Source organism: Sinocyclocheilus anshuiensis, unplaced genomic scaffold, assembly GCF_001515605.1.
Source record: "Sinocyclocheilus anshuiensis isolate Anshui unplaced genomic scaffold, SAMN03320099.WGS_v1.1 scaffold1406, whole genome shotgun sequence".
Lineage (NCBI taxonomy): Eukaryota > Metazoa > Chordata > Actinopteri > Cypriniformes > Cyprinidae > Sinocyclocheilus > Sinocyclocheilus anshuiensis.
The window spans coordinates 535,964-557,230 of record NW_015557146.1 but is presented as its reverse complement, the minus strand read 5'-3'; the positions used below and the strand labels follow the sequence as shown (position 1 = coordinate 557,230).

General features: G+C 35.6%; 1 protein-coding gene and 3 non-coding genes across 5 annotated transcripts in view; all 4 read right to left on the bottom strand.

The window, feature by feature from the left end:
• Positions 1 to 2,161: 2,161 nt before the first annotated feature.
• trnag-gcc (transfer RNA glycine (anticodon GCC)) lies at positions 2,162 to 2,232 on the bottom strand. Its single transcript has one exon. It is a non-coding gene; the product is annotated as a tRNA-Gly (tRNA).
• Positions 2,233 to 3,180: 948 nt separating this feature from the next.
• On the bottom strand, positions 3,181 to 3,252 carry trnad-guc (transfer RNA aspartic acid (anticodon GUC)). The gene has a single exon. It is a non-coding gene; the product is annotated as a tRNA-Asp (tRNA).
• A 131-nt stretch (positions 3,253 to 3,383) lies between these two features.
• On the bottom strand, positions 3,384 to 3,454 carry trnag-gcc (transfer RNA glycine (anticodon GCC)). Its single transcript has one exon. It is a non-coding gene; the product is annotated as a tRNA-Gly (tRNA).
• Positions 3,455 to 6,793: 3,339 nt separating this feature from the next.
• The window catches only part of pak2b (p21 protein (Cdc42/Rac)-activated kinase 2b), a 16,667-nt gene continuing 2,193 nt past the window's right edge, over positions 6,794 to 21,267 (bottom strand). The window contains exons 2-15 of one of the 2 annotated variants that reach the window (XM_016473273.1): positions 19,181 to 19,436; positions 15,472 to 15,578; positions 13,680 to 13,827; positions 13,561 to 13,592; positions 12,851 to 12,970; positions 11,896 to 12,034; positions 11,747 to 11,810; positions 11,623 to 11,671; positions 11,431 to 11,543; positions 9,457 to 9,574; positions 9,175 to 9,274; positions 8,043 to 8,239; positions 7,823 to 7,960; positions 6,794 to 7,730 (exon numbers count right to left, since the gene is read on the bottom strand). In XM_016473273.1, the coding sequence (XP_016328759.1) occupies positions 7,644 to 7,730; positions 7,823 to 7,960; positions 8,043 to 8,239; positions 9,175 to 9,274; positions 9,457 to 9,574; positions 11,431 to 11,543; positions 11,623 to 11,671; positions 11,747 to 11,810; positions 11,896 to 12,034; positions 12,851 to 12,970; positions 13,561 to 13,592; positions 13,680 to 13,827; positions 15,472 to 15,578; positions 19,181 to 19,361 (1,593 nt within the window). In that variant the 5' untranslated portion in view covers positions 19,362 to 19,436 and the 3' untranslated portion in view covers positions 6,794 to 7,643. The remainder of the gene's footprint in view (positions 7,731 to 7,822; positions 7,961 to 8,042; positions 8,240 to 9,174; positions 9,275 to 9,456; positions 9,575 to 11,430; positions 11,544 to 11,622; positions 11,672 to 11,746; positions 11,811 to 11,895; positions 12,035 to 12,850; positions 12,971 to 13,560; positions 13,593 to 13,679; positions 13,828 to 15,471; positions 15,579 to 19,180; positions 19,437 to 21,267) is intronic. The other variant, XM_016473274.1, reaches the window with a different exon arrangement.

The window sequence follows — 21,267 nt, the reverse complement described above, 5'->3', positions numbered from 1 at the left end:
ACATACGGTAAATAGTGCAGCGCGTGAAGGAGAGATGCGAGGCACGAACACTGTTCAAGGTCTCCATTAATTCCTACTTGTTGTAATTTAATGTGTATATATTTTGAAAACACTGAATCGCTATAGAAATCGCGATTCATTCGATTCTTAGCGTTTTTAAATCGATTACTGTCCGAAATCGACAATTCACAATTAAAAAATCCAAGTTTCAAGATTGATGCATTGCATCGTCAGGGTTTGTAATCGATGCATCGAGAAAACGAGTGAATCGTTACACCCCTACAAAATAGTAATCAAAACTATAATAGTAAGACACAAAAACAAAATGTAATAAAAATGAATAAAACTCAACAATTAAACTTTTATCTAAAATTAAAAATCAAAAATTTAAATCTAACTAAATCTAATTTAAAATATTTAAATTAACATTTTTAGTGAAATATTTAACATCTTAAACATATTTAATTTATTTAAAATATTAAAATAAAATTTCACCTGAAAAATATCTTTTTCAAATGATCTTTAGGTATAAAATTATACCAGTTAAGTGGTGAATATATTATAATAATGACTGAAAAGTCAGTTACACTTTACATATATGATCTCATTTGTAAACATTAGCTAACAACATGAGTACACTGTTAACTAACTATAAACAGCACTTCTACATCAATTATTAATCTTGTAAGTTTCAAGATTTACTCATATATTTTTAAATTCACAAGTTCTATTTTAACATTAGCAAATGCAATATGAACAAACATAAAACAATTGTTTTTGTTTTTTAAAGGGGTCATATGATGCTTTTTTAAAGATCATTATTTTGTGTATTTGGTGTAACAGAATATGTTGACATGCTTTAATGTTCAAAAAACACATTATTTTTCAAATACTGTACATTATTGTAGGTCCTCTATGCCCCGCCTCTCTCAAACGCTTCATTTTCTACGAAGTCCCTCCTTCCGACAAGCGCAGTCTGCTCTGATTGGCCAGCTGACCCAGTGTATTGTGATTGGCCGAACACCGCAAGCACTCGTCGGAAATGTAACGCCCCTTACCATAATCGCGAGCTTCATCTTTCAACTTTTGCTTTCGCCTAGAAACACACAGCGTCTCCCTGACATGGCTGCTTCAACACTAACTGCGGTTACTGAAACCACGCCTTCTTTCTTTGCGTGCACATTTGGGCCGCATTATGCTAATATTGCCACATAGTGAGGTAGATATGTGGGGGCGTGTTAGAACGAGCCGTTTTAGGGGGGCGTGGCAGAGTCTTAACTTTGATAAAGAATATCTCTTTGGTTTTGAGACTTTAGTCTTTGCAACTTTAGGGATCTTATCTATGCACAATCAGCTTGTAACACTCCAAAGAGAAAGGAAAACTTGAAATCGCATCATATGACCCCTTTAAGATTAACAAAGACTCCATTAACTAATGCAACAAAAAATAGAGACCTGATTGTAAACTATATTTTTATCAACCAACATAAGACATATTTTTGAATTCTGTAAAAAAAAATATTGCTCATTATTCATGTTATTCACATTATTCACGTTAGCAAATACATTATGTAATGTTAACAATCAAGACATTGTAAAGTGTTACAAAATTTTAACTAAACTATGCCTTTAATCAGCAAAATCACACATGAGCTGTAAGGTTGTGACGATGAGGAAATTTTCCCACAGGTTAAGCGACCTGTGACCTATTATCGACACCGATAATACCGGTATCACCGCGGGGGGTGGGGCGTTCCCTCTTTTCCTCGCTTTCCTTCGCTTTTAAATAGCTTGTAAAAGCGGCCTGCGCATTTTACTTTCACTTTCAAATAGCGGCAATTCGGCGTAAAGCAATTGTTCGTTTTTAGTTCGTTTTAATTTTCCCTCTTTTCCTCGCTTTCCTTCGCTTTTAAATAGCTTAAAAGCACTGTGCGCATTTTACTTTCACTTTCGAATTAGCGGCAATTCAGCGTCAATTGATTGAATGCAACAACACAATACAACGTCAAACTCACTTTAGCCTATATATACACTTGTGAATGAATGAACAAAAAAGCGGATGATTCTATCTTAAAAAGTTAAGTTTGCACCCTGTTTGTAAGTCAATTTATAATAAAAGCATTGGTGCTCAAGTGCGTAAAATATCTTCAAAAGAAGCTGTTGCATTGGCCGGGAATCGAACCCGGGCCTCCCGCGTGGCAGGCGAGAATTCTACCACTGAACCACCAATGCTCACATGGCAGTACTTTTTGCTCGGGACATTTTGTGATGTAACATCCATCAGTATGGCCTTACATGCATTGACATTAAACTAAATAGTCCAAATTTCATAAAGCGGACTAACCCTAAAAATACTCACTTTTAACAGACCCCTCAACGTCCCAAACGGGCCGCTTCCCCTTTGCAAAGAGAAAAAAAAACATGAACAAATAGGTGAACAACAAACATATAAAGCAACCTGGTACAGCATAAAATGTCTACTGACTTAAACTCTGGAGTCCCAGAACTACAAACAGCTATTAAAACTGTAAAAGTGAAGTTATATTTGGAGAAAAAAAAATTTTTTTGGACTGAGGGTTTGGTATTTAATCAACCACTAGGTGGCGCACCATATCTAACATTTAACATTATATGCCACACTTCTAATGCTTATCATACTACCAATTATATTTGATTTTATATTATATATTTATATACTTGATTTTGCATAATTGAACCTTTTCAAAAATGCTTATTAGTTTTTTTTTTACTTAATATGAATAGTTTACAGCTCAAGATCTAGAGTTGTTGACTGAGATCAACTTCTATTAAGCTATTAAACGTATGACAGTTAAAAACACCATAAAACTGCTGTAATTAAAAAATAAAAAGCACTAAAAATCAGCCTTTAAAAACAACACAGTAGAGCTGTTTTAACTACTGATTCACAAGCTGCTTTGAAAACATTTGTAGATATTTCACTTCAAAGTCAGTGTAAAATCAAAGAGACGCAAAATCCTACAAAAACAAGTCTAGTTTAGAAGAGTAGCGTCTTTTCGTAAGTAAAACGATCTACTAATGAGATGTTTTGTCTCATTTTAAAATAAAACAATTGTGTTATTCACAGGTAATCTTTAGATATACAATTGGGAGTCTATAAATGAGTTTTCCTGTGAACACACAGAGGGAAAAAAGTGCTTTCTCCCCGTCGGGGAATTGAACCCCGGTCTCCCGCGTGACAGGCGGGGATACTTACCACTATACTAACGAGGAGTGAGTGCAGATGCATTGTCGCCCTCATTAGCTGCTACACTTGACTTACTGCGTTCAGATTGTGTTTGTAAGTCAATTTATAATAAAAGCATTGGTGCTTAAGTGCGTAAAATATCTTCAAAAGAAGTTGCTGCATTGGCCAGGAATCGAACCCGGGCCTCACACGTGGCAGGCGAGAATTCTACCACTGAACCACCAATGCTTTGTGATGAAACAGCCATCAGTATGGCTTCAAAAGCATTGAAATTAAACTAAATAGTCAACATTTCACAAAGCGGACTAACCCTAAAAATACTCACTTTTAACAGACCCCTCAACGTCCCAAACGGGCCGCTTCCCCTTTGCAAAGAGAACAAAAAAACATGAACAAATAGGTGAACAACAAACATATAAAGCACAACTGGTACAGCATAAAATGTCTACTGACTTAAACTCTGGAGTCCCAAAACTACAAACAGCTATTAAAACTGTAAAAGTTATATTTGGAGAAAAACGTGCATTTGCGACTGAAAACTACTGCGTGCGACTATGAAATAATATTTAGGAGCACCTGTGCGACTGACCCGATCATCATATTTGTGTTTGCGCTGAGGGAGCTTCAAAGGTTCTAATATACGTACATGTTTCTGCAGCGTTGAGTAATGCATCACAGACATATCCTCTCATTATAACAAACAAAGTGTTGACGGGGTGTAAATAAGATATTCATTGTGCAGTGTAGAGAGCTTCGTCGATTATAATGGAGTTTTGTGAGATCGGGATGAACTAAGATGAGTGACAGCTTTTTATGATTATTAAGGGAGTTTGCAAATGTGATATTGATTTAATACAACATTGACATTAAACTAAATAGTCCAAATTTCATAAAGCAGACTCACTTTTAACAGACCCCTCAACGTCCCAAACGGGCCGCTTCCCCTTTGCAAAGAGAAAAAAAAACATGAACAAATAGGTGAACAACAAACATATAAAGCAACCTGGTACAGCATAAAATGTCTACTGACAGACCAAAATGCCGGCAGTTCTGACTCACGCAAGTACGTTTTCATTTAAAGGATTTGCCACTGATGATTCAAACGCGAGTTTTGGGCAGTGTAGAGTAGCACTTGTAGTTTGTAATTTCTCCGATCACAAATACAGACATGTTTTATGTTTATGCGGCGCGATGCAATGCAACGCAACGCGTAAAAAGACAGTATAAGTCATTATAATCAGTAATTATGTCCCCACTGGATGCAACAAATGCCTCGTTTGTAATGGGTTTTCATGTTTTTGTCTCGTCGCTCCGGCCGGACACAGCATCACAGTATGGTGAGGAGCGTAACATTTCCGTCTCACGCTTGAGGTATTCGGCCAATCACAACGCACTGGATAGCTGGCCAATCAGAGCACACCTCGCTTTTTCAGACTGATGAGTTTTGTAAAAATCGACCTGTTTCAGAAAGGCGGGGCATAGAGGAGAAACAATAATGTACAGTATGTGGAAAATAATGTTTTTTTAACCTTAAACCACATAAACACATTTCATTACACCAAATACACAAAATAATGTTCTTTTTAGCAGCATCATATGACCCCTTTAACATTATATGCCACACTTCTAATGCTGATCATACAACCAATTATATTTGGTTTTATGTGATATATTTATATACTTGGTTTTGCATAATTGAACCTTTTCAAAAATGCTTAGTTTCTTTAAACTTAATATGAATAGTTTTCACAAACAGCTTTCAGCTCAAGATCTAGAGTTGTTGACTGAGATCAACTTCTATTAAGCTATTAAACGTATGACAGTTAATAACCCCATAAAGCCTGCTGTAATTAAAAAATAAAAAGCACACGAAAATATTTTTCCAAGAAAATATATTTTACGTAAAACTTACGTTGAAAGACGTTTGGTCTTGTGTGGTCACTAGAGCGAGCTTCAAACCTAAATAGTCTTGAAACTATACTGACACTTAAGTTAAAAACTAATCAGTTCACATAAACAAATGCAAAGAAAACTCGCGTTTTATTTTGAAAAGTGGGCCTATTTGGAGAACTTACCTTAATCGTGAGTTCGCGCTCACTAAAGACAGTCTTAATCAAGAAACGTGTAAACAAGTCGATCGGTCTCAAGAAACATCTTATGAAAATAACATTATCTTCTTGTAATAAAGGCACGATTCTTTAATGTAATAGTAAATAAAGTACTAAATCGTTAAAACCACTTAACCTTATGTCAAAATAAAAAAAGCTAGTCACGTCTTTTGGCCTATGCACCAACATTCGAGCCTAAAATTAATTATGCTTTTATCAAATAAAGCAGGAAAGCTTATGGAAGCAAACCTTCGTTTAACAAAAAACCCTTTTAACTTAAAACTTATTTAGTTCAGTTTTCGACCAAACGTAAAAACTTCAGATAAATTACTCACCAACAAGATGGAGCCGTTCATAATCTTCAGATATGCTTCATATTCACCCAAACGCTGATTTCGACGCCAAATCACTTAAATCACGTTCGAATTTCGTTCAGATGTGTATTCGAAATAAGAATGGCCCACTTTTATACAGAAATAATCGCTAATTATCACCTTCGCCATCCTGTGGTGATACTCGCTGTCCTCGCGACCGTTGAGGTTTGAATTTTAGTGGCGGGAAAGAACATTTAAATACAAATCAAACAAAAAATTGTATTTGTACAATTTTGTTGTATTTAATACTGTTTGTAATTTTTTTGGCAAGTGTAAACTACATGAGTAAAGAAACTCCTTGCCTCTAAACGTGACATATTCAGACCTATTTAAACCAATAAAAGAAGTTCCCTATTCAATGATGGAATAGATTAAAGGGGTCATATGATACGATTTCAATGTTTCCTTTCTCTTTGGAGTGTTACAAGCTCTTGGTGCATAAAGAAGATCTGTAAAGTTGCAAAGACTAAAGTCTCAAATCCAAAAAGATATTCTTTATAAAAGTTAAGAGTCAGCCACGCCTACCTAAAAGGCTCGTTCTAACACGCCCCCACATGTTTTCAGACCGATGAGCTTTGTAAAAATCGACGCGTTTCAGAAAGGCGGGGCATAGAGGAGAAACAATAATGTACAGTATGTGGAAAATAGTGTGTTTTTTGAACCTTACACCAAATACACAAAATAATGTTCTTTTTAGCAGCATCATATGACCCCTTTAACATTAAAATTGATTATTACGCAGTTTTCAACTATGCAATGTCCCTGAAATATTTTAATAAATTAGAATACAAATATTTAACTGTGTAAATACAGAAATCTCATTTTTAACACAAGTGAGTTTGCAACTAACAAAAGGTCCATAATGCTATCACCCACCAGGAAGTGGAATAAGTTTTCATGGTAAAACAGCACAAACATGAACAAGTATGTGCTGTAATTTAAGTGAAAGATCAAATATCACTGCACAACAGGAATGACCCCATTAACTCGTCACAAGGTTCAAACAGACTATAAAAAGTCCCCCCCAGAGAGAGTTTATTCTAATCTCAAGTTTCAAGTCCCCTTTTAATGAAGAACAAGAGATGTACACAATGTTGCAATGACTGTATTGTTCACAGAAATTTGCAGGAATCCGGCTTTTACTTGCAAAACAAGTGACTGAAAAGCATAAAAATAGTTATCAATTCTTACATCATGACTTCTCAACAACTGCATTTACTTCGTAATAAACTGTTAGTTACTAAAACAAAACAAAACAAAAAAAGTGTTCATGTACACAAACATACAACTATCTAATCTACGCATCCTGCTTTTGGTTAACTACATCAACTGAAATGCTACGCTTCTTCGAAGTATGTCATATACACATTTCATCACATGAAAGTTTCGTCTCAGGTTAGAGGAAGTTCAATGGCAAGAACCTGCCCCTTCAGACAGAGTATAAAGGTGTTGGCTGGAAAAACAACAAAGGCACAAGTGACTACAAAAATCATTCACTGCTCGCAATTGGCGTGTATCAGTAAGGTGCTCTTCCCTTCGGGTCAAGAACAGGAGTAGGCTACACAGTTTTCAGTCGTGATTCTGGCTACAGAAAAACTAACAAAAAGATCTCCAGCTGGATTTGAAATCACCATAATTGATTCTGGTCACCAATTATGGAACATACAAGGTCTAGAGAAGCCAAAGAGCGGAAGAGTTCATACATAAAACACAGACAAAGTCCCACAAGAATCTAACGAGAGCAGGAGGACGAGGAGAACATCTAATGCCCCCCAACACCACGGCAGTCAATACAGGTTTAAAAACAGGCAAAGACCCAAATGAAATGCTTGGAGTTTTGTTTTGGCAACACTGATATGTTGACACACTGGTAAAAAAAAACACCTGGCACAGATTTCGAGAGTGTTCAGAAGTCCGCTGCGCTCGTGGGCACAGCTAGCGGTTGTTCTTCATGGCTTCCTTGGCCGCCAAAATCAGAGGAGTGAGACTCGAGAGAGGCTTGGCCAACTTCAGGAAAGGATGCTGAAGATGACAGCAGGATTGATCAATGAACAAGTTCACACAAGTCACGCTATTATTCCTTAATCGCTAGAATTTGTTGCTAACTGGTTTACCTGCAAAAGCTCTTTGCTTCCACCCCTCTTCTCCACGTCCATCTCCAGACAGCGACTCAGAAAGTCTCGGAAGATGGGCGACAACTTTTCAGGACTTTGCAACTCTGGAGTCCCATTGGTGGCAATCAGGTAGAGCGCCTGAGGAGCAAAGAGTTTGGGAGTTTAGTTTCTGTAATCGCCACATCGCTAACTTCTTGAAGAACCAATGATACTGACGTACCCTCAGTGGATTCTCGTTGAGGTACGGCGGTTCTCCTTCCACCATCTCGATAGCCATGATGCCCAAGGACCAGATGTCGACTTTGGGTCCGTAGGCTTTGCGCGTCACGACTTCCGGAGCCATCCAATATGGTGTTCCCACCATGGTGCTCCTCTTATTCTGTTCGGGAGTGATCTGAGCACAGAATCCAAAGTCCGCTGCGGAGCAGGAGATGAAAAAGATAGCTTAGAGACATTGCTTGGTTTGTTTCCTTTCATTGACGACTTAAATGGAACTTATGGACCTCAGTCGCATTAGATGCCATTTTTAACACCAATGACAATCACGAAGTGAGAATTGTAGACCAGTGCGTCATATGGTTGCGTAATTTGGTGTTGACCAAGAAGATGGCAAAATGCCAAAAATACATAATTCTAAAACAATTCCAGTAGACTTTAAAAACTAGACTGAAAAAAATGTAACGTAACCCAAGACCTCAAGATGTAATGGGTCCCCCATTCATAAAACAAATCCAAATTGTTCATAAAATCAGTTAAGTAAACCAAACTGTGTTTCATGATCGATTTACACCGTTTGTTTTTTCACGAATAAGGCCCATTCATAGCCTCGTTTTATTTAGTGTCTAAATAAACATGGCATCTACCCTGACTAAAGTCAATTATGGATTTTATTGTGGGCTAGTTTGATTCACACTGCATGTCTAGAGTGCAAAACTTCAGAAGAAACGTTGCAATAATGAAAAGGCTGTTGGCTGCGATAAATAGCATTGACTAAATGTTATCAGAGTACATCAAAATACTAATGAAATTTCTTCAAATAAGTGCTGTTGGGTGAAAACCAAACACTTTATTCACTTGAACGTCTATTGTTGGAAAAGTTTACTTACGGTTTCTTTATAGTCGTCAAGTTTTGGCTCACAAGAGCTCAATTGTTCAGAACAAGCAGCTCAATCAAACCAAACATGACGCTAACTGCGTCTGGTTCTCAGAGAACCAGGTGTGAAGGCACTTTTCAAAGATTTTGCGCCTAACCACAATCAGCATCTTTGTGCTGCGATCTAACTGAAATTCACACTTCAGTCCGTTTCCACTCGTAAAAACCAGAGCGTTTGCATGCAGAAGCGAGAACGTACTGAGCTTGACAGAACCATCCATTCCCAGAAGCACGTTGTCACTCTTGATGTCTCGATGAATGACCTGATTAGCATGCAGAAACTCCAGTGCCTGCAAACACTGTGTAAGATAACAGATAAGAGGAAGTTCGTTAGTTAAGCGACAGGGTTACTTCCTGTTAACACATACAAGGCCTGATTTTGAACAGAGTTCAATTGTGCATTTATTGTCAGGGTTTCCCCCAAAAACCAAATTCAGCAAGTCTATGAGTTTGACGGGAGGATGCTTCGACTTCAACGCACCTCTCGGCATACAGCGGCGATCTGGGCCTCGTCCATGCATGTCTCGGTTACGACGTCTGTGAGCGAGCCACCAGCCAAATACTCCATCACGACAAACAGCTCCTCACCTACCAGAAAACTGTAGCAGAGACAATTAACACTCATAAATCTTCATGGCATCATTAGGCAAGATTCTGTTGAAAGTTACAAATTAAACTTGTACAAAAAACTGGAATGTAGCATAACAAATTTGCACAATTAACACCTTCATGGCAACATTAGCTATGTTTCCATCTAAATTTACAAATTTAAGTTAAGCTAAAAATTGGAATACTGCATTAAACATTTGCAAACCTCCGTGGTATCATTACCTAGTTTTCCAATCAAAGTTACAAATTCAATTAATATTATGAAAAAAAAAAAAAACATTTGCACAATTAACACTGGTAAAACTTCATGGAATCATTAGCTATGTTTTCAACCAGTTCCGAATTAAAGTTATGTGAAAAACTGGAAACCTGCTTAAAACATTTGCACAATTAACACTTGTAAAACTTCATGGCATAAATAGCTATGTTTCCATTGAAAGTTACCAATTAAACGAAAAAATGGAATATTGCATACAAAATTTACAATTAACACTCAAACCTTAATGGAATCTTTAGCTGTTTTCATCAAACGTTACAAATTCAACTACTCAAAAAAAAGTTTAAATATTGCGCAAAACATTTACACAATTAACACTCAAACCTTCATGGCACCATTAGCTGTGTTTCAAACCAAAGATATGAATTTAATTTGTGCAAAAATTGGAATATTGCATAAAACATGCACAATTAACACTCTTGATCCTTCATGGCATCTTGTAGCTATGTTTCCATTGAAGAATACGAATTTATCTTGTGCAAAAACTGGAATATTGCATTTGCACAATTTACACTTTTAAAACTCATTAGCCGTTTCTATTGAAATTTACGAATTAAACTTGTGTGAGAAATTGGAATATTGCATAAAACGTTCACAATTAATATTCTCAAACCTTCATTGCATCATCAGCTATTTCTCCAATCAAAGTTACGAATTAAGTTGTGCGAAAAACTGTTATATTGCATAAAACTTTTGCACAATTAACAATCTTAAACCTTCATGGCATCATTAGCTAGTTTTACAACCAAAGTTACAAATGTAACTAATTTTTCAAAAACAAAGTGGAATATCGCATAAAACTTTTACAAATAAACCATGTGCTCAAGAGGACAAATTTGTCACTTCTTGGGAAACTGGTGCCAAGTGGGCCTTTCGCACCGCGGGAACCTTTTCATAGTACCAGAACTGAACACCGCGCACAAATGACGACGCTGTCGACCGGCTTACATCACTTCTTAGTACACACTCTCGGTGCGAATGCAACCCTTTAAATGGTACTGGGAAATAGTCACATCCTAAAATCGTCCCAGTACTTTAGTACTGTACATTTAGTTCTGGAACTAAAGCGGCGCGAAAGGCCCTAATAATAAAGATGGAAGATGCTGCAAAACACTATCTCTTTTTCCACCATAATAAATTATTTCCGAAAGAAAATTACAAAAGTTAAATTACGATTAATAAAAGCTGTTGTGTTATCTTGCATTTGTGCATTTTAGAATGACTAAAACAACCTTCCAGATGGTGTGCAATGAGATTTGTGCACTTGTTAGTCCAGTTATCCAATCACACATTCTGTTGGGGCAACGTCATGCAAGTTTGTTGCGCACTGAGGAATGTATTCGGTAAACAGGTTTACATCACAGTTTCTGCGCATGTCTTCCTATCGGATAGAAAATATCCACTTCTAAAGTTTTACAAAGATTTTAAGCTGTGATATCCCAAAATTTGCCTAAAAATGCTAAGGGGTATCCAATTATTAACTTATGTAAACTTGGAAATTCCTTACCTGGAAGTGAAGGTCAAGTTCACAAAATTCACAAGCGATGTTGTTTCTTGAAGAGCGGTTACCTGTCTAAGAAGTTGACAATGTTTGGATTCTTCAGTTCCTTCATGACGAGAATTTCGTTGATGATAAGCTCTTTCTTGGGCTGCTTTTGCAGGTTGATCTGTTTGATGGCCACCTGAGAGACAGAAACGTGTTGAGATGACGAAACTGGGAAAAAGGAACAACAATGAATCCGTTTCGCTCTCTTGCATTACCTCCTGTCCAGTAGCAACGTCGATGGCAGTGAACACCGTTCCCGAAGCTCTGCGGAAAGACTCAATTATTGATCTCCATCCATTAACGAAACAATAACATGTTGCAAAGAATTTCAGGACCTACCCTTGTCCGATCTTCTCGTATCGTGTATATTTCTTTTTTGGATCTCCAATACTGACTATAGTTCCTGTCGGAGAACAAACGGAGGACATGTGGTTTGAATCTTGCGAAGCAGTGAAATTGCGCAAAGAACTTCTTATACGGTGACGTACGGAGCTTGTCCATGATCTCCTCGTCTGTCATCTTGCCCTTTTTGGGTCTCTGTCGGTCGCCGGCCTTCGATGCGACCTCGCTGTCCGGAGACGTCACCGGAGGAGGGATGGGGTCAATGACCGATGGTCGAGTATATACCTGAAATAACAAGGGTTATCACAGTTAACTGGGAGCAAAAGAAACTGAAATGAAAAAATTCATTTCCGTTACTTGAAATAAAATAAACATTATTTTTTGTTTCAGCTACTTGTGAAGTCAACCATTATAATTTTCATTTAGTTAAATAATAAAAACTATACGGACATTTTAAAAGAACAAAAATTACTAAAAATGACAACAACAAAAAAATCTGTCATTTTCAATCTGGTGTTTTTGATGCAATATTAAAAAAAAAATAAAAAAATACTAAAAATCACAAAAAAAATTCCCAACAAAATTACTAAAAATTTGTTTAAAAAAATCTAAAAATTTAAATGAAACCTATAGCATCTCATACCACCAGATCAAAAGTTTTTTTGTTTTTTTTTTAACAGATTTTAAGTGCATCCTGGCATTTCCACCAAGTGGTTTTTGTATTTTTATACTTAAAAACCCCCCAAAATCTACTACAAAAAATCCCAACAAAAATACTACAAATATTTTTTTTTTTATAATTCTAAAAATAAAAATAATAGCATCTCAATACTACTAGCTTTTAAGCACATCTTGGCATTTCCATCCAGAATTTTTTGATGCAATATCCCAAAATTCCCATAACAACGCTATTGTTTAACTAAATAGGCATAACAAAAAAACAAAACAATGTTAAAGGGAAAAAAACTACATTACTAAATAATTCTTAAAAATAAAATAAAAATCAATATTTTTTATTTCAATAGTTTTTTTTATATACACTATACTTGTAAAGTATAGTGTATAATGTATATAAAAACTATATTTTTAATGGTTTCTTACGCTCTTGGTGTGTTCTGGTCGTGGTGCGACAACAGGTGGCGGCGTCTCCTCATCGTCTTCGTCTTCATCGTCATCCACCGTTTTGACTGGAGACGAGGGCTCTGGTGATTTTTTCACAGGCTTTGGTTTTAGAGAAGGAAAGCAGTGCCATTATTATTCAGAAACGAGCTTGAGCTGGTTTAGTCACTGTTTTTGTTGTTAACGAAAACTAGAAAAAGGGTTTTGTTACTTGAAATAAAACAAATGTTAACTGACAAAATAAAATATAAAAAAAACATGACTTATTTCTATTAGTTGCCTTAGCAACATTTTTTTCCTTATGTTTTACTTATGCATTAAAAACACTAAGACTAAAACTTAAATAAAAACTAATAAAACCTACAGAAAAATAAAAAAACAAATAATAAAATGTGTTGTGAATAAAAACAAGTTTCCTGGGTAAATAAGTTTAAATAGCTAAAAATAACTAATGAAAATAATAAAAATACTAAAACTGAAATAAAAACAAATAAAACTTACAGAAAAAATAAAAAAACAAATAATAAAATGTGTTGTAAATTAAAACAAGTTTCCTGGGTAAATAACAAGTTTAAATAACTAAAAATAAAAAAAAATTATAAAAACTCACTTAAACTTTAAAATAAAAATAGAAAACACTAAGAAACAACAACGAGCATCTCAATAACACTGAACGACACTGATTCACATACCGACTGTTCACCAGAGGGAAATCCGTCCTTCTCTAAACACAAACACATGGAGAAAAGCGGTCAGTGCGACATGACAGTTCCTGTAAGGTGAGCATGAGAGCGCGAGTCGTCCAGCAGACCTGAGGAGAAGCTGAGGTACTTCTGCCGGCCGTTTCCCGTGGAGTTGTAGAACTTCAGCACGTCGAGGACAGCCTGCGGGTTCTTCTTCTGCTCTGATTTGGTGATGTTGGAGGTCTGCAGTAACCGCGCCCACTGCTCCGGCATTCCCTGAGAGATCGAGAAACCACAGATCTAACCTGAACCAGATCCGCTCACAGCCACCGATGCACTATGTATCGGTACTGACCTTTGATAACGGCTGTAAATGATGAGCATGTGGCCGATATTTTAAGTGAAAATCACCAGGTTTCAGCTATGCATCATTTCGGCTATACATTACGATATTTGGTCAAAAAGCGTAAATTATCCATTGTGTCAGTTCCAAAATCCAAAATAAGAATATCGGTTTACTTTATTTATTTATTCATTAATTTAATGTATCAGCTTCAGTGTATATTTAAGCAACAAATAATGATAAAATAGACAAAGTTCGTCTAGACAAACTTTAGATAGATAGATAGATAGATAGATAGATAGATAAGGACCTCAGAGTGGTTGCTAGGGTACTTGGAGTGGTTGCTATGACGGTTGCTATGCTAACTGGGGTGGTTTCTAGGGTGTTGCAATGTGGTTGCTAAGGCGGTTGCTAGGGTACACGGGTCGGTTGCTAGGGTACCTGGGGTGGTTGCTATGGTGTTGCTATGTGGTTGCTAGGGTGGTTGCTAAGGTGTTGCTATGTGGTTGCTAGGGTACCTGGGGTGATTGCTAGGGTGCCCGTGGTGGTTGCTAAGGTGTTGCTATGCGGTTGCTAGGGTACTCTGGGTAGTTGCTAGGGTGTTGCTATGTGGTTGCTAGGGTGCTCAGGTTGGTTGCTAGGGTGTTGTTATGCGGTTGCAGAGTCAACATGTTTAGTAAGAAGAATAATACGTTTAAATAGCTTTCTCAAGCCAACTTAATAAAAAATATACAATTAAACTTCTTACTTTTTTAACTTCTTAATAACAACCAAATAAAATAATTCAGTTTAATGTCTAACAGGACTTTAAAAAATTAAGAATATTATAAAAATGGTTTTATATTGGTTAGATTATTTGAAATATTAATTGGTTAAGTGCTCATAGCAGTATAAGCTACAAAATATCAAATAAAACATCTCATTACATAACATTTCAATAACAATAGATAAAAGTTTAATATGTGAAAGTAATTCGAACATTTTTTCACACTGAAACCAAAAAAATTGTTGTTTTTATATCGGTTACATTCCTTTAAATATTTACCGGCAAATTCCAAATAACAGTACAAACTACAATAAAAAAATTAATTAAACGCCTTACAACAACAACAATTTAAAATCCTTCAGTTTAATATTTAAAAAACCTGCGAAATGTCAATTTTATATATATATATATATATATATATATATATATATGTATGAAGAGTTAATTTGCAAAAACAGAAAACTCAGTTTTTAACAATTTTCAAAAATCATGTTTTTCATTGTGCATTCAAAATCTCAATCAAACTGCAGTTGGGTTAAAAAAATTTACTAAAAAACACAGCTAACACACACAATAAAAACATGATACATGATTTTTGAAAATTTTCTGAAGAGTTCCGTTTTTGCAAATAAACTCTTCATATATAAAACACTGCACATATAGCCAACATGTATAAAATAATATACGCTATTTTTTTGCTATTTAGAGATAGATGGTTATAGATATGCGTAACTTTACAATAATGTAATTAGACTCTGAAATGAATAATTTGACATGTTTACTATTAAAGTTGGAGTATATTCAGTCTTACCGTGAACTCTCCGGTGACGGCGTCAAACCCCACGTGAATGGTGTGCTCGAAGTCTGACGGCGGCGAGATCTCCGGACGCTCTCTATCTCGGTCCTTCCTTCGGCCGCCTGTCACGCGACACACACACAGCCTCTCACTATCACGACCACAACCGAGAGTCACGACGCTTCACACTGAAACCCGAGTGTGAAACGAGGCGATGCATCTCCACATGTACAGTCACAAACCAAACCCTCTGCGGCTTCGACCAGCACAGAAATCATGAGCCTGAGAGCTCTGCAAACAACTGCTTTTCAAATCAACCTTTTCGGTTCAAACGTTGATGAATTTAGGTGCAATTTTAAGCATCTTTGTCAGTTTGCTCAACTCCTGCGGTGTGACAATTGCATTTTCAGAAGTACAGATTTAAATTTTAATAATATACAAATGATATAATTCTATCAAATAATAATTAATTAAAATTACTGAAAACCAGGAACAACAATGTGGAAAATGTTAAAATTATGTATTAAAATAATGCAAACAAAAATATAATGTAAATAATATGTTAATATTGTGTATATTTATTACACTGTAATAAAATAGTTTTTATTTTTACGCATTTCTTAAAACGTTTTAGTTTTCAATTTAATTTTAAAGCTTTAGCAAATTTGTGCGTTTGACATTTTTATTACTTTTTACTTATTAAATGTCTAAATAGTTTTTATTAATTTGTTACTTTATTAGTTTTACTTTCAGTAGCATTTCATTTAGTTATTTATAAAAAAGTAGACAAAATGAGCATTTTTAAATATTTCAATTTTTTTTTTTATATTTCTCGTTTCAGCTAATATTTATTTTATTTCAAAATTATGTATTAAAATAATGCAAACAAAAATATAATGTAAATAATATGTTAATATTGTGTATATTTATTACACTGTAATAAAATAGTTTTTATTTTTACGCATTTCTTAAAACGTTTTAGTTTTCAATTTAATTTTAAAGCTTTAGCAAATTTGTGCGTTTGACATTTTTATTACTTTTTACTTATTAAATGTCTAAATAGTTTTTATTAATTTGTTACTTTATTAGTTTTACTTTCAGTAGCATTTCATTTAGTTATTTATAAAAAAGTAGACAAAATGAGAATTTTTAAATATTTCAAATTTTTTTTTATATTTCTCGTTTCAGCTAATATTTATTTTATTTCAAGTAATTTTTTATGGTTTTAGTTTTAACTATAATAATTAAATATAATAATTCTGGTTTACACATAATTAAACAATAAATATGCAATCAGTGTTATTTTACTTACTATGATTAATATACTATAATTAATAATTCATAAATGTATTAATTATACTTTTTTTCATATATTTTCCACTTTCCTTTTATATTTTGTTTTTAGGTTCAGTAATTTTGTTGTGTTTTTGTCATTTTTATTATCTTTTCTTAATAATTGTATAAAATGTAATACTTCACTTTAAACAAAAAAAAACGTCACTTTGGCAACTAATGGAATTAAAACAATACTTAAAAATATTAAAATAACAATTAAAAAATGTTAAGATAATATTACCGAAATTTTATTTCAAGTAATAAAAAATATTTTTTTTAGCGGTTCTAATTTAGTTTTAGATAAAAGCACTGTACATGAAACAAATTAAATAATGAAAAAAAAATACAAATGACAAAACAATAATTATAAACCCAGGCCTCTTAAAGAGAAAACAATGTTTGCACACAGATCAGTTTGCACATGAGTTCTTCCTAGGGCTGACCAAAGTCCAAAACCCTGATTAATTGAACACTTTACCTCGATTACGATTATAGAACGCTAACATCATTACTGATGATGGTTTTATTTTTTGCCCTCATAGTTCATTAAAGGTTTGTACTGTAAATATACTCATGGTGGGATTTTTATTTCTAATGAAAGAGTGTGGTTTGTATGTGTGTCCTAAATACATTTTTGTGTGTGTGCACTAGTGTTGGGCGCTATGCTCAATTTTCATATCGTCAGCCTGCGAGATCGCCGATACACGATATTATCCTGCTAATTTATTTAATTATTTACTTAGTTTCGTTGCGAGAAGGTGAACCAACTCCAGCGTAAGGCTAAAAGCAGCCTAATGTTTCTAACATGACTGAATTTGTATTTAACATGATAATAAATTAATAGAAACATTGTAAGTTTTTAATTATAATGCTTGCATTTCCTCCGTTATTCAAAAAGCAGCTACAGAAAACGAGCAAAGAAGTGAAGGAACGCCGCAGTTTCAGCGATGACTCATCTGAACGCCTCTGATTGGCCAATGCATTCACAAGCTCAGCATAATCGAGTGTGATTGGTTAGAACCATAGACTGTATAAAAACAATGCGCAATACTGTAAAAACGCGGAAAAAGAAATATAGGCCTAATGCAACAAATAAGCCCTAATATTAATTAGATAGTATTACTAGCCTGATAATAATAATAATCGTCTTGCTATCGTCAAATGCATCAGCCACAGGCGATATCTCTGTCTATCGTCGATACATGATACTATCGTCTATCGGCACAACCCTAGTGTGCACCAGTAATTAGGGATGTAACGATTCACTCAACTCACGATTCGATTCACGAATTTGATTTCACGATTCGATTCGAGATTATTATAATTTTTTTTTACAAAATGAGATTTAAGACAAATGATAAATTAAATGTGTCCTTTTATAAAACAAGCCCCAAATCAAATAAATAAGTAACACAAATAAAATAAATCTCTTCATATAAACAAACTAAGGCTTTGTCTGTGCTCTTTCCTTTTAAAATTAGAGGCAACCACTGCATTTTAATCATGATCCAAACAAAGATGCTGCATACATGCAACATGAGCAGTTTTTAATCTAAATTAGATTGTATAATTTCGAAATTTGAAGCAAAAACAGAATGGTTTGACTTCAGTTTTGTGACACTATAAATAAAAATATCTGCAAGAAACAGAAACAGCAGACGAGCTGAATGAGACGCAGATTCACTCTCTGCCAGCAGGTGGCGCTTAAAGTGTTTCCTTGGTTTCCGCTGTAATCAAAGCAGCGCTGCACTTACGAACTTTAATATGCGTTATACAGAGGCCAGAGGAAAAGAAAAAATACCATCTAAACTTTTCTAAAGACAGTAAGTTCCCCTCAGACATTCATTCATATAAACTCCTACCTCTAAATTAATCGCGATTTGTTTAGCATTTCAACCGATTTGAATCGTCACATATTTGAATCGATTTTCAACCGGCTCGCAGTTAATCGTTACATCCCTACTAGTAATATTTGAGAGAGAGAAATCATACTGTACTGCGAATCACAATCCCACCGCTGTGTACGCCAGCAGAGCTTTGCTGGCATCTAATGGCAGAGTTTGGTACTGTAATACGTAATTTTGGTCTAGAATCGAAGTACTACATGTCTGCAATCTAGTGGTAGGGAATACAAATGAGAAATTACACCATATTAGGAACTACAGTCTATGTGATTAAGTATGACGTCTTGTCGCAATTTTGCGACTTTGGCGCTTAGAGGGTTAATGGGAAAGTATTAATAGGATTAAAAAAACGACACGGGAAGATTACGTCGGTTAGAGGTTCTGAAACGGCTTCGGTTTCAGCCCTAGCTCTTCCTCACACGGCTCTCGCCGGAGCGTGACGAGCCGCTTGCTGCCGCGTGTGAAGCGAGTGAATGGGGACACACCCTTCTCGGCTCCGGAGAAGATGGAGTAGATCTTGTTGCGCTTGCGCTCCTCGGGCACCGAGGGCAGGGGCTTGGAGCTGTGGTTGGCAGCCAGCGTGTCCTTCCCGCCGCTGAAGATGGTGCTGCTCATCCTGACGGGCGGCGCGGGCGGCTTGTCCTCCAGATCCCCATTATCACACATGGTCCGGGACGAGCAGAAAGGAAAGAGAGGAGGGGAACGTTTGCAGGTGGAGATAAAGAAAAGGAGGAGTTAGAGCTGCAGGAGCAGAAGGGAAGCACAACGGAAAGATGAGCCACGCAGACGACACCAGCGGCAAACAAACACATCAGAAACACTGCAGCCTCTCATTCCTGCTTCATTCACTTCTGCTGCATGACACTGCAATTATGCACAATATAATTATCGTGATAATTAAGTATGAAATTGCAGTAAAAATTTTTTTTTTTTTTTATTTATTTATTTGTAGTTATTTTTTTATTTTTAGTTTAGTCAGTGAATGATATTAACTCTGTATATAAAACAAATTTAAAAAAGAAGAAAAAAATTGCAATTTCATACTTGCTCATCTTTGAAAATAATACCTCGATTAATATTAATGGGAAAAAATAAGAAACTATTTTTTTTTTCCATTATTGCAACTTTAGATGGAATCATTTCCATATTTAAAAATATTAAATTATATTTCGCATAAAGAATATTTAGACAATTTTTAGAATCATACTAAACTACACTTAATTATAGTGGAAATAATCTCAGAAAAAATTTAAGAATTGTCCTAAGATTAATAATAATTGATAATTACTAGTATTAAATAATAACAATAATGAAAAAAATTATACATATTAATATATTAAAATAATTTTTTAAATTAAAATATTAAGGTGACTTTTAGGACCATCATAACCATTGTACGCTATCAACAATCATGAAAACAGTGTCAGAATAAATTAATAATAATCATCATAAAACTAGCAATTAAACAGATTAAATCAGCGTTAATGGGAACTTTTTAACTCATTATATTTTGCATAAAATATTCAGACGATTTTATGTCCGTCATTAACATTATGCTTAATTATCCTACAATGACAGAATAAATAAATAATAATTGTCCTAAAAAAAATTACCCAAAGATTACTATAATAATAATAACAATAGCAAACAAAAAATAACTTTTAAATACGTTTAAAAAGAGACTAAAAAGACTAAGAGCTTCTCCAGAACTCATCTCAGCACAGCTAACGCTAGTTAATTCATAAGCAGTGGTTAATTATGATATTATCATATTTCCTGACACAGTACTGTTGTGTTGATCTTCCCTGTGCTCTGGCGCGAGCAGAAGCGACACACACACACACACGCACAGACACTCACACTCACACTCTCACGCACGCACGCACACTCTCTCACACACACTCTCTCACACACACACACTCACTCACACTCACACACACTCACTCACACTCACTCACTCACTCACTCACACTCACTCACACTCACTCACTCACACTCACTCACACTCACACTCTCACGCACGCACACACACTCTCTCACACACACACACTCACACACTCTCTCACACTCTCTCACACACACTCTCTCTCACACACTCACACTCACACTCACACTCACACACTCACACTCACGCACACTCACGCACGCACTCTCTCACACACTCTCTCACACACACTCTCACACACTCTCTCTCACACTCTCTCACACACTCTCTCACACACACTCTCACACACACACTCACACTCACACACTCTCTCACACACACTCTCACACACACACTCACACTCACACACTCTCTCACACACACTCTCACACACACACTCACACTCACACACTCTCTCACACACACTCTCACACACACACTCACACTCACACACTCTCTCACACACACTCTCACACACACACTCACACTCACACACTCTCTCACACACACTCTCACACACACACTCACACTCACACACTCTCTCACACACTCTCACACTCACTCACTCTCACACTCACACACACTCTCAAACACTCACATTGGCATTTTAACCTTCTCTCTCACACACACACACACACACACACTCAC